This window comes from Pristiophorus japonicus, chromosome 4 (assembly GCF_044704955.1).
Source record: "Pristiophorus japonicus isolate sPriJap1 chromosome 4, sPriJap1.hap1, whole genome shotgun sequence".
Classification (NCBI taxonomy): Eukaryota; Metazoa; Chordata; class Chondrichthyes; family Pristiophoridae; genus Pristiophorus; species Pristiophorus japonicus.
The window spans coordinates 251,089,136-251,108,141 of NC_091980.1; the positions used below are offsets into that span (position 1 = coordinate 251,089,136).

The window sequence follows — 19,006 nt, forward strand, 5'->3', positions numbered from 1 at the left end:
AAAAAAAAAACACCCATGGACAAAAAGAGAGATACGGGACAGCATAAAAAAGATACAAAACGCAAAAAATAGCACAGATCCTGGCGAATGGGAAAGCTACAAACAGCAAAGGGTCACAAAACAGAGCAACAAAAAGGCTGTGTGAAAAAAAACTTGCAAGGGATATCAAAATCAACAATTTTTTTTAAACAATATTAGGATAAAAGAGTGTCAGGAGCAATGTTCGCCCCTTAAAAACTGAAAGCAGCGATATTATCAACGATAATAAGGAAATGGCGGACATGTTGAATAATGACTTTGCGTCAGTATTTATATTAGAGGAAGAGGATAGCATGCTGGAAACTATTAAATCAGGGACAGGGACTCAATAAAATTAAAGTAAAATAACATAATGAACAAAACAATGGCACTAAAGAGTGACAAATCCCCAGGACCAGATGGTTTCCGTCCCAGGGTGTTAAAGGAAGTAGGTGAGCACATTGCAGATGGGCAAACTATAATCTTCCAAAGTTCTCTAGATTCAGAAATCATTCCTTTAGATTGGAAAATTACACACATCAGTCCCCTGTTTAAAAATGGAGAGTAGGAAACCGGAGAATTATAGACCAGTTAGCCAACATCTGTTGTCGGGAAATTGCTAGTCTATAATTAAGGATAGACTGACTGAACACCTTGCAAATTTTCAGTTGATCAGAGAGAAGGAACGATTTGTGAAAGGTAGGCCATGCCTGACAAACCTGATTAAATTTTTTGAAGAGGTGATTCAAGTAGTGTACAGGGGAATGTCAATGGATGTTATTTATATGGACTTCCAGAAGGCATTTGATAAGTCCCACATAAGAGACTGCTAACTAAGGCAGAAGCCCACAGAATTGAGGGCAAATTATTGACCTGGTTAGGAAATTAGCTGACCAGCAGGAGGCAAAGAGTAGGTACAGGTTGAGCGTCCAAAATCCAGAGTTCCGGAATCTGAACCGAGTGGTGGCAGGGTCGTCCGGAATCCGTAAAATGTTCCTGAATCCGGACCCACCGACCGACCTTGGGCATCGCCTCACCATCCCTCGCCTCGCCGCCGCCCGACTTCGGGCCTCGCTGGCCCACCTGCACTCCTCCCCTGCGGCGGCGGGACCCCGTCCGAACCCCTCCCCGGTGGCGGGGCCCGCCTGAACTCCTCCCCGGTGGCGGCAGGACCCCGTCCGAACCCCTCCCCGGTGGCGGGGCCCGCCTGAACTCCTCCCCGACGGCGGTGGCCCCGTCCGAACTCCTCCCCGACGGCTGGGCCCGCCCAAACACGTCTCCGGCGGCTGGGCTCTGGCCGACCACCTCATCGCCCAGCGAATACCCCCCTGCTGACGTTCCGAAATCCAGAAATACCCGAACCTGCGCTCAGGTATTTTCGGATTCGTGACGTCAGAAAGACGTTCCAAAATCTGGCAAAACGCAAAATCCGGAACGGCCTCGGTCCCGGATTTGGGGCGCTGCACCTGTATTCAAATTGGCAGGAGGTGACTAGTGGTGTCCTGCAATAGTCTGTGTTGGGGCCTCAACTATTCACAGTATTTATTAACAACTTAGATGATGACATAGAAAGTCATACATCCAAATTTGCCGATGGCACAAAGATAGTTGGCATTGTAGGCAGTGTAGATAGAAGCATAAAATTATAAAGGGATATCGATAGATTAAGTGAATGGGCAAAACTGTGGCAAATGGATTTCAATGTAGGTAAATGTTCGGTCATCCACTTTGGACCTAAAAAGGATAGAACAATGTATTTTTAAATGGTGAAAGGCTAAAAACAGTGGCAGTCCAAGGAGACTTGGGGGTCCAAAATACATAAATGATTAAGATTACATGAACAAGTACAGAAATTAATCAAAAAGGGCTAATGGGATGCTGGTCTTTATATTTAGAGGTCTAGAATACAAGTGGATAGAAGTTATGCTGCAGCTATACAAAACCCTGGTTAGATCACACCTGGAGTACTGTGAGCAGTTCTGGACACCACACCTTAGGTAGGATATATTGACCTTGGGAGGGAGTGCAGCGTAGGTTTACCAGGATCATATCCAGACTTCAAGGGTTAAGTTACGAGGAGAGATTACACAAATTAGGGTAGTATTGCCTTGAATTTAGAAAGTTAAAGGGTGATCTTAACGAAGTTTTCAAGATATTAAGGGGAACAGATAGGGTAGATAGAGAGAAACAACTTCCAATGGTTGGGGATTATAGGACATGGGGACGTAATCTAAAAATTAGAGCCAGATCTGTCATGAGTGAAACTAGGAAACACTTCTATACACCAAAGGCTAGAAATTGAACTTTTGGCGATATCGTCATTTTTTTCAAAAAATACCGCTATTTTTTGCCAAAAATACCGCTATTATATAAAGGGGTAAAATGGTCAACAAAATGCGCCCGATGGCAAAAATCGGCGTTACGAGGTTTCGCGGTAGAAACCGCAGTCCGAGCCAACTTTAGCCCGAGACCAATTACCACTAAAAGATAGGCCCTGGGAGGAGGGAAAATACAAAAAAAAACTGCCAAAAACAAAATTTTTAAAACGCACAAAATATTCACACTTATCTAGCAACTCGTTGAAAAATAATTTAAAAATAAAAATTTTTAACTTACTTTTTTTGCAGGTCTTCATACTTACCGCTGTTTTTGGGCTACAATGCAGGCTTTTCTTGAACGTTTTCCCCCCCCTAACTATGGGTGCGCAAACGGCTAATTTTAAGCGTTCATTTTTTTGGGGTGTTGCATGACAGCAGTCCGCTTTTCAGTGATATTTCAAAATCGCCGGCACACAACTTTGGCCAATTATGGGGAGTACCTTTTACTGTCAAAAAAGGCAAAATATCACTGACAAAATGGGTGCAAGACTGGTCAATTTCTAGCCCATAGGGTTGTAGAAGTTTGGAAATTTCTTCCACAAATGTCAATTGAGGCTAGATCAATTGTTAATTTTAAATCGGAGATTGATAGCTTTCTGTTATCCAAAGATATTAAGGGATATAGGCCAACAGCGGCTATATGGAGTTAAGTCGCAGATTAGCCATTAGGCATGCAGGTACAGCAGGCAGTAAAGAAAACAAATGGCATGCTGGCTTTCATAGCGAGAGGATTTGAGGATCGGAGCAGGGAGGTCTTACTGCAGTTGTACAGGGCCTTGGTGAGACCACACCTTGGAGTATTGTGTGCAGTTTTGGTCTCCAAATCTGAGGAAGGACGTTCTTGCTATTGAGGGAGTGCAGCGAAGGTTCACTAGACCGATTCCCGGGATGGCAGGACTGGCGTATGAAGAAAGACTGGATCGGCTCGGCTTATACTCACTGGAATTTAGAAGAATGAGAGGGGATCTCATAGAAACATATAAAACTATGACGGGACTGGACAGGTTAGATGCAGGAAGAATGTTCCCGATGTTTGGGAAGTCCAGAACCAAGGGTCACAGTCTAGAGATAAGGGGTAAGCCATATAGGACCGAGATGAGGAGAAACTTTTTCACAGAGAGTGGTGAACCTGTGGAATTCTCTACCACAAAAAGTTGTGGAGTCCAGTTCGTTGGATATATTCAAGAAGGAATTAGATGTGGCCCTTATGGCTAAAGGGATCGGGGGTAAGGAGAGAAAGATGGAGTGGGGTACTGAAGTTGCATGATCAGCCATGATCATATTGCATGGCGGTGCAGGCTCGAAGGGCCGAATGGCCTGCTCCTGCACCTATTTTCTATGTTTCTATCTCACTGAATGGCAGAGCAGGTTCGAGGGGCTGAATGGCCTACTCCTGTTCCTATGTACAAAGGCTGATGGAAATCATAACATAAGAAATAGGAGCAGGAGTACGCCATTTGGCCCCTCGAGCCTGCTCCGCTATTCAATAGATCATGGCTTACCTGATTTTGGGCTCAGCTCCACTTCCCTGCCCATGCCCCACACCCTTATCGCTCAAAAATCTGTCGATCTCCACCTTAAATATGTTCAATGACCCAGCCTCCACCGCTCTCTGGGCAGAGAATTCCACAGATTTACAACCCTCAGAGAAGAAATTCCTCTTCATCCTGAACTTTTTCCATCAAAAGGCTATGGATGCTGGGTCAACTGAAATTTCCAAAGCGGAGACCGATAGATTTTTGTTAGGCAAGAGTATCAAGGGATATGGAGCAAAGGCAGTAAATTGGAATTAAGGGCAGATCGCCCATGATTTAATTGAATGACGGAACAGGTTTAGGAGCTGAATGGCCTGCTCCTGCTCCCATGTTTGTTTTAAAAACAAATCTAGTAGCCTCTGAATCTGGCATATAATTGTTAAAATATGACGTAGTAACGGGCACTTAGCTTTTGTTAATAAGTTAATTTACTTAGCACCTATTTCCTCCTCTGCACCCAATTCCCACTCTCTCCAAATTCCCATTTTAAAAGTCTTTACTCTGTTCAGACACAAACTGGTTTCAACTCGTCAGTCAGCACCCAGCCTATCTTAATGATCTACTCAACCTATCTTAATGATCTCCTGGCCAGTGACCTATTTACAGTTGACCGACAAAGAGGAATGCAAGAAAGAGCACGGCCTAAGGAGGCAGAGGGTGCTCGGAGAAATGAAGAGAGCAGAGGCCGAAGCAGAGAGAGAATATGCCAAGAGTGGAGAGAGAGTGGGACCAGAACACAGTGGGGTTAACTCTACAAATTGGATTAGTTGTTAAAATGAGAGGGGACTGAAATATATGTAATAGAACAGAAAGGATGGAAAGGAACAAAAAGATGCAATAACTGTTTGGCACTGTTTAAAATTAAGAAATTCAAAGAGCAAATCGGTTGGGTAAATAAGCTAATAAAATCAAAGACATTTGCCTAGACTGAAAACTGATTTGCAGAGAATGAACTGTACAGCAGCAGCATTAATGTGACACAATGCAGTGCATCATCATCATCATCATCATCATAGGCAGTCCCTTGAAATCGAGGAAGACTTGCCCCACTCTTTTTTTTAAAAAGTGAGTTCTCAGGTGGCTGTACAGTCCAATGCAGGAATTACAGTCTTTGTAACAGGTGGGGCAGACAGTGGTTGAAGGAAAGGGGGGTGGGGAGTCTGGTTTGCCGCTCCATTTTAGCTCTGTATTCTCATTATACTTCAGCCCTGCTCTCTTTTCACTCCTCCTGGCTCGCTGTCTGTTTAGGCTGAACTCTTTTTTCCATTCTTTTGTATTTAATACCAAGTCTACGTGAAAGGTCATCGACCTGAAACTTTAATTCTGTTTCTCTTTCCAGATGCTGCCTGACCTGCTGAGCATTTCTAGTATTTCTATTTTTTATTTCTCTCCATTTCTATTTATTTCAAATCGCAACCCTTCTTACATTTACCATATTACGACAGTGACGACACTCCAAAAGTACTTAATTGGCTGTAAAGCGCTTTGAGATGACCGGTGGTCGCTACCGCCCCAAATATAAACTTTCTCCCCAGTAACCACTAAACATTTCCAAACTATATTTATATTAAAAAAATATTTACATAAATATAAAAAATAATAGATGCCTCTCCTCTTCCCCAACAATGTACCTCAGAGTGCCTCTATTGCATCAGACATTCTCTCCCCCATTCCACATTTAAGAATCCAATTGTACATAAGCGCTTTACAAGTCAATAAATGAGGCTTTCAGTCCAGTGGCATGAAGTTAAACCCAAACCCACCTATTGTTAAATTGGAATTGTGTCACTTTGTACATTACTTTATAGCCAACTTGCAATCGCCAAACCTTTGATTCATACGTCTCCTCAGCCGGTTCAGCAAAACCTTCACTAATGAGGATTTCTCGCACATTACTGTCGACTTTTGAAGTCTGTATGCTAAGATCTACACGCAGCATGTTGTGCACAATGGAGAAAACTTTCACAAGCAGCACACAGTTTTTCACCAGGAAGCTGAATCTTCTCCTTGCTTTGGCACTCCACTGATCTCCAGATATCAGAGAATATGCAGAAGGACGCATGTTGCAAATTTGGCACTGAAGGGCCTGAACAGAAAATCAGTCTCCTGTTATTAGAATACAAGGTCTCTACCACTACAGAATATAATTTGTAATATAATAAACTCCTAGCATCATTTTACAGGTGATGTGACAGAACAAGTTAGTAACTTGATCAGTCATATCACTACACAAAATACGTGAAAGCTGGTTTCTAATTTAAGAAAACTGTTAGGAAACTGTCACAAAATTCCCTTTGAAAAGAAAAGAAAACCATTAGAAGGTCGCAAACAAAGTTAAAAATAATCAGGATTGAATAGAGGGATCCCTGGCTTGGAAACATCAAGAAGCTGGGATTTCTGAGACTGAGGCTGGAAATGACTGAGGTTGGTTTCTGAAACCAACAGTCACCGGGGAAATTGTAAGTGGAGACTTTAAAAAAAAAGTTTTTTTTAAAAATCAGTTACATTCGTTGCGGGGCCTCATATTGAAGCATCCTTCAGTTGCTTTGGCAATATTTTAACATTATTTTGTCTCCATTTAATTACAAACAAAATAAGCCATGTAACAACAAGCCCCAAACAAGTTACCATAAACTGATATTATGTATAGAAGGAAACTAGAAAAAACAGTAAAGCTAACAGTCATCATCATCGGCAGTCCCTCGAAGTCGAAGAAGACTTGCTTCCACTCTAAAGTGAGTTCTTTGATGGCTGAACAGTCCAATATGAGAGCCACAGACTCACAGGTGGGACAGATAAGTCATTGAGGGAAAGGGTGGGTGGGACTGGTTTGCCGCATGCTTTTTTTGCTGCCTGCGCTTGATTTCTGCATGCTCTCGGCGTTGAGACTGGAGGTGCTCAGCGCCCTCTTGGATGCACTTCCTCCACTTAGGGCAGTCTTGAACCAGGGACTCCCAGGTGTCAGTGGGGATGTTGCACTTTATATCAGGGAGGCTTTGAGGGTGTCCTTGTAGTGTTTCTGCTGCCCACCTTTGGCTCGTTTGCCGTGAAGGATCTCCGAGCTTTGGGAGTCTTGTGTCTGGCATGCGGACGATGTGGCCTGTCCAGCAGAGCTGATAGAGTGTGGTCAGTGCTTCAATGCTGGGGATGTTAGCCTGAATGAGGACGCTGATGTTGGTGCATCTGTCCTCCCAGGGGATTTGTAGGATCTTGCGGAGACATCGTTGGTGATATTTCTCCAGCAACCTGAAGTGTCTACTGTACATGGTCCATATCTCTGAGCCATACAGGAGGGCAGGTATTACTACAGCCCTGTAGATCATGAGCTTGGTGGCAGTTTTGAGGGCCTGGTCTTCAAACACTCTTTTCCTCAGGCGGCCGAAGGCTGTACTGGAGGTGGTGTTGGATCTCATCATCGATGCCTGCCCTTGTTGATAGGAGGTTCCTGAGATATGGGAAGTGGTCCACGTTGTCCAGGGCCGCGCCGTGGATCTTGATGACTGGGGCGCAGTGCTGTGCGGTGAGGATAGGCTGGTGGAGGACCTTTGTCTTACGGATGTTTAGTGTAAGGCCCATGCTTTCGTACGCCTCAGTAAATACGTCAACTATGTCCTGGAGTGCAGCCTCAGTATGTGCGCAGACACAGGCGTCGTCCGCGTACTGTAGCTCGACGACAGAGGTTAGGTGGTCTTGGATCTGGCCTGGAGACAGCGCAGGTTGAACAGGTTCCCACTGGTTCTGTAGTTTAGTTCCACTCCAGCGGAAAGCTTGTTGACTGAAGTGGAGCATGGCGGCGAGAAAGATTAAGAGGGTTGGGGCGATGACGCAGCCCTATTTGACCCCAGCATCTCCTTTAGCCCTCCTCCACCACCTTCCAAACAATTCTCTCCAAAATATGCAAGTCCAGAAGTGGATGCTGGAAATGATGTAGGAACCCTGGCTTACTTGCCCAACCCCCGTTTCCAACTTTAACACCCTTTACCACCCAGCAAATGACAACCAAATCAGCAGATTGAGGGTTGAATTTGGTTGGTATTGATCAGCGGCTCACTGGATAAACCCATTGAGCCATTGGGGATCACTCAGCTTTAAAAAAAATTGCAACTTTTTCTCAAACAGTATCAAACTAATTTTGCAGATAAACATTTACATTTGTGTTGGTTTACCATGAGCAGATCATGCCTTCCCTATACGCTTGCTTAGAATAATTCTGAATGTTTTATCTCCACATTTATTACGTGAAGAGAAATTAAGCATTAATTCACAGCGTTTATTCTTAAAAGGATTTGCCAATTCAGCACTGTTGTCTATGATCGACATAAAACATAAACCACTTCACAATTAAGGGGATTTACCCAACATTCATATGCCCGAACAATTAGACATTTAACTAATGACGGCTGTGGGTAAACGTTTGTACTGAAATGAGAATCAGCATCCTGTTCATCTGCTGCTTAAACCCTCATCCATGCCTATTCCCTTCAGACTCAACGAGTCCAATGCTTTCTAGGCCAGTCTCCCACTTTGCACCCTCCTGTTAACTGGAGCTCACCCAAAACTCAGCTGTCCGTATCCTAACTCGCACCAAGTTCCGTTAACACATCAGCCTTGTGCTTGTTGATCTACATTGACTCCTGGTACTGCATTGCCTCGAATTTAAAATTCGCATCCTTGTTTTCAAATCCCTCCATAGCCTTGCCCTCCCCATCTCTAATCCCCCATCCCCCCCAACCCCCAGGATATCTGTGCTCCTCCAATTCTGGCCTCTCGTGCATCCTCGATTTTCTTCGCTCCATCATTGGCAGCTGTGCCTTCAGTTGTCTAGGCCCCAAGCTCTGGAGTTCCCTCCCTAAACCTCTCGCTCCTCCTTTACACACTCCTTAAAACCTACCTCTTTGACCAAGCTTTTGGTCTCTTGTCCTAATGTGTCTCTACATGGCTCGGTGCCAAATTTTGCTTGATAGTCACTCCTCTGCAGCGCCTTGGGACATTTCACTACGTTACTATATAAATGCAAGTTGTTGTTGTTCATCGTTGGACACACATTCTCCAATTTAAAAAAAATTCATTCACAGGATGTGACGTCGCTGGCAAAGCCAGCATTTATTGCCCATCCGTAACTGCCCTTGAGAAGGTGTTTGTGAGCCACTTTCTTGAATCGCTGCAGTCCATGTACTCCCACAGTGCTGTAAGGTAGGGAGTTTAAGGATTTTGACCCAGCAATGAAAGATCAGCGATAAAGTTCCATGTCAGGATGGTGTGTGACTTGGAGGGAAACTCAGCTTCCATCTATACTTTTCTGTTGTGAATTTAGGATGAAATTTAAAACCTTCTTCAAAATAACTGAACAATCTTAGTTAAATATGAGCCACTTATTAAGATGAAACATAAATTTATATAAAAGGAACAGTAGATAGCTTAGTTGTAATCCTAGCTTAGTTTCAATTACTTTCTCAACAAAAAAATACATTAAATTAACCTATTGTGGCACTTATACCTGAAAAGGCAGCTCCAGAAGATTGTGGGGAATATTCCGTAAGAGATCTGGAGTAACTCTTGCTGTATTTCCATAATCCACAAAGAATACCTGTAAAATATTTATAAAAACATGAGTTATACTGTATTGCAAAAAAGTACACATTGTGACTGCTTAACTGGGAAAATGGTTTAAAGTGACTCAGTTGGGCATCAGGCAGCAGAACATCCACCTTCCAACCAATGAGATGGGCTGGAGTCCCAGAACGATTTGTCACACAATTCCACTTGCTGTGAATGAATGAGTTTTATTAGCTAACAATGTTCATCAACGTATTAAACAATTCTTGGTCTGTAAATGTTTACTGAAGGCTAGGTTAAGAAGTTGTTAAAAAGTGAGAATTGCTCTTACCTAATCATCTGAAATAGGTACATTTCATTTTCTATATCTATAAAGAATATGCTACAATATTTATAGTAATTATTTTAAAATGCAAAACCAATAAGACCATAAGAAATAGCAGCAGGAGTAGGCCCTTCAAGCCTGCTCCGCCATTCAATAAAATCAAGCTGATCTACTACCTCAACTCCACTTTCCTGCACTATCCCTTGATATCCAAAAATCTATCCAGCTCTGCTTGAATATACTCAACGACTGAGTATCCACAGCCCTCTACGGGAGAGAATTCCAAACAATTACCACCCTCAGTGAAGAAATTTTTCCAAATCTCAGTCCAAATGGCTGACCCCTTAGTCTGAGGCTTTAACCCCTGGTCCATCTATCTATTAATCTATCCTTGGACCTCTCCCATTTCTAATTTACATGTTGCCCCTTAGCGACATCATCCAAAAACACAGCATCAGTTTCCACATGTACACTGATGACACCCAGCTCAATCTTATTTACTACAACTTCTCTCGCTCCTCCTCGGTCTCTAAACTGTCAGACTGCTTGTCCAGTTCTGGATGAGCAGACATCTTCTCCAACTGAATATTGGAAAGACCGAAGCCATTGTTTTCGGTCCCCGCCACAAACTCCATTCCCTCATCATCATAGGCAGTCCCTCGAAATCGAGGAAGATTTACTTCCACTCTAAAAGTGAGATCTTAGGTGACTGAACAGTCCAATACGGGAATTACAGTCTCGGTCACAGGTGAGACAGACAATCGTTGAAGGAAATGGTGGGCGGGACTGGTTTGCCGCATGCTCCTTCCGCTGCCTGCGCTTGGTTTCTGCATGCTCTCGGCGACATTCCCTAGCCACTGACTCAATCCTTCTCCCCAACTTCTGTCTGAGGCTGAATCAAGTCTGTTTGCAATCTTGGTGTCATATTTGACCCTGAAATGAGCTTTCGATCACATATCCGCAGCATAACTAAGACCGTCTATTTCCACCTCCGTAACATCGCCTGTCTCCGCCCTTGTCTCAGCTCATCCGCTGCTGAAGCCCTCATCCACGCTTTTGTTACCTCCCACATTCTACCCTACGTAAACTGGTGATCAAAAACTCGGCTGCCCGTGTCCTAAATTGCACCAAGTCCCACTCACCCATCACCCCTGTGCTCGCTGACCTATACGGACGACCGGTTAAGCAACATATCCTGGTTTTCAAATCCTCCATGACATCTTCCTCCCTATCCCTGTAATCTCCTCCAGCCCCAGAAATCGCCGAGATGTCTGCACTCCTCTAATACTGCCCTCTTGAGCATCCCTGATTCTAATCGCTCAACCATTGGTGGCCATGCCTTCTGTTGCCTAGGCCCCAAACTCTGGAGTTCTCTGCCTAAAAATCTCCGCCTCGCTATTCTCTTTCAAGACACTCCTTAAAACCTATCTCTTCGACCAAACTTTTGGTCACCCGTCCTAATTTCTCCTTATGTGGCTTGGTATCAAATTTTTTGTCTCATAATATTCCTGCAAAGCGCCTTGGGACATTTCACTGCGATAAAGGCACTATATAAATACAAGATGTTGTTGGTTCTTACTTTTGCTAATCATTTCCTTTTTACATACCTATAGAAGCATTTACAGTCGTTTTTTATGTCTCTCGCTAGTTTGCTCTAATTTGCCAATTTCCCTTTCTTTATCAATTTCCTGGTCCTTTGCTGAATTCCAAAAATCCTCAATCCTCAGGCTTAGTACTCTGATAACATTATAGGCCTCTTCCTTTAATCCAATACTATCTTTAATTTCTCGTTAGCCATGGGTGGATCTTTTTTCCCCGTGGTGTGTTTATTCCTTAAGGGAACGTATATTCGTTATGAATTATGAATTATGAATTATTTCTTTAAATATTTACCATTGCTTTTTTACTGTCATATTTCACAACCTACCTTAGCCAACTCGCACCTCACACCTACGTAGTTTACATTGTTCAGATTTAGGACCCTAGTTTTGGCCTTAACTAAATCACTGCAAAAATCAAAATAAAATTCTATCATATTATGATCACTACTCCCCAGAGGCTCCTTAACTATAAGGTTATTAATGAACCCCGTTTCATTGCACAATACTAGATCTAAAATAAACAATTCCCTAGTAGGTTTCTTGACATACTGAGCTAGAAAGCTATCGAATGCATTCGATGAACTCTTCCTCTGCATTTCCTATTTTAAAAAGGAGGCAGACAAAAAGCAGGAAACTATAGACCAGTTAGCCTAACATCTGTGATTGGGAAAATGTTGAAGTCCATTATTAAAGCAGCAGTAGCAGGACATTTGGAAAAGCAAAATTCGGTTAGGCAGAGTCAGCATGGATTTATGAAGGGGAAGTCATGTTTGACAAATTTGCTGCAGTTCTTTGAGGATGTAACGAACAGGGTGGATAAAGGGGAACCAGTGGATGTGGTGTATTTGGACTTCCAGAAGACATTTGACAGGGCGCCACATAAAAGCGTAAGAAATAGGAGCAGGAGAAGGCCATACGGCCCTTCGAGCCTGCTCCACCATTTAATACGATCAGGGCTGACCCGATCATGGACTCGAGGTCCACTTCTCTGCCCACTCTCTATAACCCCTAAGGCTACTGCACAAGATAAAAGTTCACGGGGTTGGGGTAATATATTAGCATGGATAGAGGACTGGCTAACTAACAGAAAACAGAGAGTCGGTGTAAATGGTTCATTCTCTGGTTGGCAACCAGTAACTAGTGGGGTGCTGCAGGGATCAGTGCTGGGACCGGCAACTATTTATAATCTATATTAACGACTTGGAAGAAGGGACTGAGTGTAACGTAGCCAAGTTTGTTGATGATACAAAGATGGGAGGAAAAGCAATGTGTGAGGACACAAAAAAAAAATCAGCAAAAGGACATAGACAGGCTAAGTGAGTGGGCAAAAATTTGGCAGATGGAGTATAATGTTGGAAAGTGTGAGGTTATGCACTTTGGCAGAAAAAAAATCAAAGAGAAAGTTATTATTTAAATGGAGAAAGATTGCAAAGTGCTGCAGTACAGCGGGACCAGGGGGTACTTGTGCGTGGAACACAAAAGGATAGTATGCAGGTACGACAAGTGATCAGGAAGGCCAATGGAATCTTGGGGCTAGACTTTCCACTTTCAGGCTAAGGCCGAAAAAAATGGGCCTTGTTCCAGCGATGCGGGACCTATCGCCCGTGCTGATCGCCGGCTCAAAGCCCATTTTTTTGTTGTTGTGATTTTCCACTCGGCCTTAGCTCAACGATGTCAAATGGGCGATGTCATTTCTTGGCGATCTCCTGATCGCCCAAAGAAAACGGAAGTGAATGAAAAAAAAAAGCTTCCCTAGCAACGCATTACTGCGCATGTGCAGGTTGATTTTTTTTTCCAGGTTGATGCTTCTTCCCGCATTTTGAGAGGTCAAGGGTCTTCACACAGGCTCAGAAACTCTGGGTGGGTCTAGGAGAGAGAGAGAGAGAGAGAGAGAGAGAGAGAGAGCGCGAGAGAGAGAGAGAGAGAGAGAGAGAGAGAGAGAGAGCGAGAGAGAGAGAGGAGAAAGGAAGGTCAGAAAGTCTTATCCAAATTACAGATAAATTTAAAGAATGGAGGGAGGTGCAGGAAAGAGAAGGACCAAACCCTTCAGCGAAGAGGCAAATGAGGCCCTCGTAAATGCTGTCAGCTCCAGGTGGGAAGATCTGACACGGGGTAGTGGGCAGGGAAAACCTCCACCCCGTGCATATCGAAGGAAATGGTCCGAAATAGCCAACGTAGTCACATCAGCCTCCAATGAAACGCGCATACCGGACCAGTGCCGCAAACGGTGGAACAGCCTACTGGCAGCTGCGAGAGTAGTTAAAATTTATATTTATGTATTATTTAATGATCTAAAATAGTAACTGGAATCTGCAATGTTATTGGGTTACATTTAAACATAACTAAATTTTACGCAACCCAGCATAAAGTTAAATGTTCACTTGTTCACTTATCATTACTTAACTGTTCCCTTTCCATTCTTTCTGAAATGGTCACTCGTTGGCACGACTGAAATGGTCACTCGTTGGCACGACTGAAATGGTCACTCGTTCTGTAAAATGTTCATTTCTTCTTGTAACGTTTTGGGGATTTTGAGGGAAGGGTAGGTTGGTGCGGGGGATGGGGGGGTTGGAGGGAGGGTGTTGTTCATTAGTTCTTTGTTAATTAAAAAAAAAAATTCTACAACTTTTGAACCTTCTCTCTTACTTAGATAAGTTTTACAACGTACAATTCTTCATGCAGATTTGTTTGTTTATTCTGTTTCCCCAAGGAATAGTAAATAACTTCACTATGTAAAAGCTATTTAATAAATAATTCCAATATATGCATAAATAAAGTGATAATACCTATTTATATTCCCTGTCCCAAATTTCTGAGTACAATTTGCATCAATTTTACTCTCTAAATAACTCGGAACAATTCTCCACCCTTCCTCAGAGGCTAAAAATGGCGTCCGTAGTGCCCATTTCCCTCTCTAAGGCCCTGAAAAAGCAACTAATTTTGAGCACTCTTTTGGGCCTTGCATTGGCCCAGCGAAGTGCATGCTGTGCTGAAACTTGGGATGGGCCTTGTGTGGGCGATCATCTCAGCGATCAAAGTGGAAACTTGGGGGCCTATTTTTCCGGCGATATTTTGGGCCTAGTTTCCACTTTTTGCTCAAAATGGGCGATAGAGGTCCATTTTGGGCCATAGATGGGCCTTAGATGGGCGATGTGAAGTGGAAAGTCTAGCCCTTGGCCTTTATTGTAAAGGGGATGGAATATAAGAGCAGGGAAGTCTTGCTACAGCTATACAGGGTATTGGTGAGGCCACACCTGGAATACTGCATGCAGTTTTGGTTTCCATATTTACGAAAGGATATACTTGCTTTGGAGGCAGTTCAGAGAAGATTCACTAGATTGATTCCAGAGATGAGGGGGTTGACTTAAGAGGAAAGGTTGAGTAGGTTGGGCCTCTACTCATTGGAATTTAGAAGAATGAGAGGTGATCATAGAAACGTATAAGATTATGAGGGGGCTTGACAAGGTGGATGTAGAGAGGATGTTTCCACTGATGGGGGAGACTAGAACTAGAGGGCATAATCTTAGAATAAGGGGCTGCCCATTTAAAACAGATGAAGAGAAATTTCTTCTGAGGGTTGTAAATCTGTGGAAGCTGGGACATTGAATAAATTTAAGACAGAAATACAGTTTCTTAAACGATAAGGGGATAAGGGGTTATGGGAAGCGGGGAGGGAAGTGGAGCAGAGTCCATGATCAGATCAGCCATGATCTTATTGAATGGCGGAGCAGGCTCAAGGGGCCGTATGGCCTACTCCTGTTCCTATTTATGTTCTTATGTTCTTCTTATTACTGCAAATTTGGTTTGCCCAGTCTATATGAAAGTTAAAGTCCCCATGATTACTGTATTACCCCGGTTACATGCATCTCTAATTTCTTGATTTTTACGCTGCCCAAAACTAGTGTCTTTTGCCCCTTGTGGTTTCTTAGCTTCACCCAAACGGTTTCTATATTTGTTTTTTCCGACCAAGATTCTTTCAATCTACTGTCTTTATCGCCTCCTTTATTACCAAAGCTATTCCCCCTCCTTTCCATTCTGCCTGTCGCTTCTAAAAGTTAAATATCCTGGAATATTTAGTTCCCAACCTTGGTCACTCTGCAACCATTTCTCTGTAATGGCTTTGAAATCAAACCCATTTATTTCTAGCTGTGCTACGAATTCATCTATTTTGTTGCGAATGCTTCGTGCAGGTAGCAGACATGAGCATGCCCCTGAACCCTGGACACTGCTAAGAACAAAATAATGAAATGTGACTTTGCTCCACTACAAGCACACCTCGAGCAGGAAATCAGAGCGCAAAGCAGCTATGGAAATGCCTACTTCTCAAACTCTCCTGTTGCCCCATATGAAGGAGGCTGCCTTGCAGCAAAATAAAAGACAAAAAGAAGAATAATCGGGTAAGGGAAAGAAAGTGGGATGAGTATTCATCACTTTGGAATCAAGAATGACTTCCATAAGCCACTAGCAATTTCATTTATTTTCAGAGTTGTGAGTATGCTGTCACCTTTAGATACATTCACTGAATTCAGTGACTTTCTCACTGCCAATGCCTGAAACCATTCTGCAATGTCATCAGTCCAGAAATAGGGAGGAAATGAAAAAGAACAAACCAAAATAAAATATATAAATTGCCTAAGAAAGCTTGGACTACAGCAATGACCTGCGTTTTATGCAAAAAATCAACAAATGTCACTCAATTATTTTAAAGCATCAGGCATACCACAAAAAAAATGATACATGAAGTTACCAAATATACATTCGTAAAGGTGACATGTATTCTTCTATTAGGCAGCCCCCCGAAGTTGAAGATGACTTGCTTCCACACTAAAATGAGTTCTAAGGTGACTGATGAGACCAATGCGGGCCAGGTCCTGAACTTCATTTTAAACGGTGGAAGATGCCAGTGCGTGAATTCTTTTAACGTGGGGTGGCCGATGCACACCAGCTACCACACGGACTTGACAAAGCAAGGTCTTGGTCCAATGGCAAGGGGAACCAAGACGATTGGAGACCAGGCTCTGCTGCATGGGCCAAGCACACACGTATATTCCTACTGATCCCCTCCCTCAGGCCCTCTCTCCCCGAGATCGCAGTGTAGGTAGCGCATTGATCTTGGAGCAGCTTGCATATTTGTCCATAGAATACTGACACTGTACCCCAGACCCCCCGGCTCCAGCTCCAGCACGCTGCTCTCCATGCACAGGCTCTGCTACGCTTTTTCTGCACTCTCTCCTGCCGCTCACGCTTTGGTCATTGTATGAATAACCAGTTAGGCTGCAGTTAGAATATTATGGTTGACACATTGAACCATCCATGACACACTGGATGCTTGGAAAGCCTGCCAGACAGAATGGGCGGGGCTCCTCCAATTGAGGTCACCTTTCCATTGGGAAAGTAATCAAGATGTTTACATAAGCACGTAGGAATTAGGAGCAGGAGTAGGCCATATGTCACTTCGAGCCTGCTTCGCCATGCAATATCATAGCTGATCTTCGACCCCAACTCCACTTTCCTGCCCAATCCCCAAATCCCTTGATTCTCCACGAGTCCAAAAATCTATCAATCTCAGCCTTGAATATATTGAATGACTCAGCATCCACAGCCATTTGGGGTAGAGAATTCCAAAGATTCACAACCCAGAGTGAAGAAATTCCGCCACATCTCAGTCTTAAATGGCCAACTCTTTATCCTGAGACTATGACCCCTAGTTCTAGACTCTGCAGCCAGGGGAAACAACCTCTTAGCATCTACCTGGTCAATTCCCCTCAGAAACTTACATGTTTCAATGAGATCCCTGCTCATTCTTCTAAACCCCAGAGTATAGGCCCAATCTACTCAATCTCTCATAGGACAACCCTCTCACCAAGGGATCAATCGAGTATTGTTAACTTGTGATCGTCAATCAATCAATGACACCTTCAGTTATGCAGTGCTTCCTCAACATTGCTCAGCCGTATCAGCATAGATTATGTATCAAGTTCAAAGTGGGACTGAACCCACAGCCTTCTGACTTGGACATGAGAGTGCTACCACCCAAGCCAAGCTAATATCCACTGATGCTATTAAATTAATATTTCATGGGGAAAGAGAGAAAGATACGATGATTTCAAAAGTTAAATTCTCACCTCAGCAGAATCACCAGAGACTTGCAAAACTTTAGCTCTGTAATAATGGGTTTCACTACAATCTGTGAATGGTGCAAGGCAAAAATCAGGACATGGTTCCACAGTGAGTGGTGTCAATTTCAGCTCATTAATTTGAGTCATCAGTTTGCTTAGAGTATGCAAGCTTTCCCCATCTGTTCTGTAACCCCAAAAGTGTCCGACTTCAACAACCTGAATGTAAAAAATATTTGAATCATTCATTAATATCTTAACAAACAGTATTAACAGACAACTGACATCAAGTCAAACATTGTATTTGCAATTACAATTACAAGACATTATATTCAAGCCTAACACTTGCAAATTGCGACAGAGTTTTAACTTTCTACTAGTTGGCAAAACGCTGGTGAATTGTAATTTTTCTAAGCAATGTCATCAAGGAGTCTGCTTTATTGCAAAAAAAGATCAGTACACATTTCATGCTGGAACTGTATAGTAAAATCATGCCATACTGTTGCAAGCTAGAACCATAATCATTTACAGCACAGAAGGCCAGCCAGCCCATCATGTCTGTTAGTTCTTTGCTAGAGCAATCCAAAATTAATCTTACTGCCTCATATTCTCCCCATAGCCTTCTATCTTTATCTGCTTCAAATATTTAACCTTTGGAATAGAGGAGGCCTAATGGAGATGTATAAAATTAGGAGGGGCCTAGATAGAGTGGATAGGCAGGATCTATTTCCCTTGACAGAGGGGTCAATAACCAGACGGCATAGATTTGAACAAAGTGGAGGTGGTTTAAAGGGGATTTGAGGAGAAGTTTTTTCATGCAGAGGGTGGTAAGGGTCTGGAACTCTGCCTGAAAGGATGGTAGAGGCAGAAACCCACATAGCCTTTAAAAAGTACTTGGACCTGAAACGCTGTAACCTACAAGGCAACGGACTAAGAGCTGGAAAATGGGATTAGGCTGGATAGCTCTTTGTCGGTCGGCACAGACACAATGGGTCGAATGGCCTCCTTCACATCTGTAAATTTCTATGATTCAATATGATTAATTTTCCCTTGAGAGAAGCAATGATCTCTGCCTCAACCATTCCTTTTATGTTCAGATTTTTGCATTACCTCAGTGACATTCATGGTGAAAAAATGTGGAACAGGATCACAAGGCAATTCCAAAGGACCTCTTGACTTTTCTTCAGGCATCAGCTGAACAGTCCAATTTTGATAGTCCACGCACAACCTGCATCGATGAGGTAACCAGTTACATTGTGATGGGCTCTTAATGTCTTCAGGGCAACTCGATATGTACAATATATACAGCAATGCTATTGGTGCACACATTCCAAAAACAAACGATAAAAATGGTGCCAAAACTAGTTAACATGGTCACTTAATTTCCAATACTAAGTCATTGTTCTTCCAATTTGGACTAAAACCCAACTGATTCGGTAATGGCTTCAGAGAAGGAAACCTGCTGTATTTACCGGTC

The 19,006-nt window shown here is 43.1% G+C and overlaps 1 protein-coding gene across 10 annotated transcripts in view; it reads right to left on the reverse strand.

Annotated features, from left to right (window-relative positions):
- tdrd9 (tudor domain containing 9) overlaps positions 1–19,006 on the reverse strand; it is a 173,002-nt gene that overhangs the window by 20,901 nt on the left and 133,095 nt on the right. For all 10 annotated transcript variants that reach the window (XM_070879282.1, XM_070879279.1, XM_070879278.1 and 7 more), the window contains 4 exons: positions 18,640–18,757; positions 17,539–17,748; positions 9,429–9,518; positions 5,760–6,017 (listed from right to left, as the gene is read on the reverse strand). In XM_070879282.1, the coding sequence (XP_070735383.1) occupies positions 5,760–6,017; positions 9,429–9,518; positions 17,539–17,748; positions 18,640–18,757 (676 nt within the window). The remainder of the gene's footprint in view (positions 1–5,759; positions 6,018–9,428; positions 9,519–17,538; positions 17,749–18,639; positions 18,758–19,006) is intronic.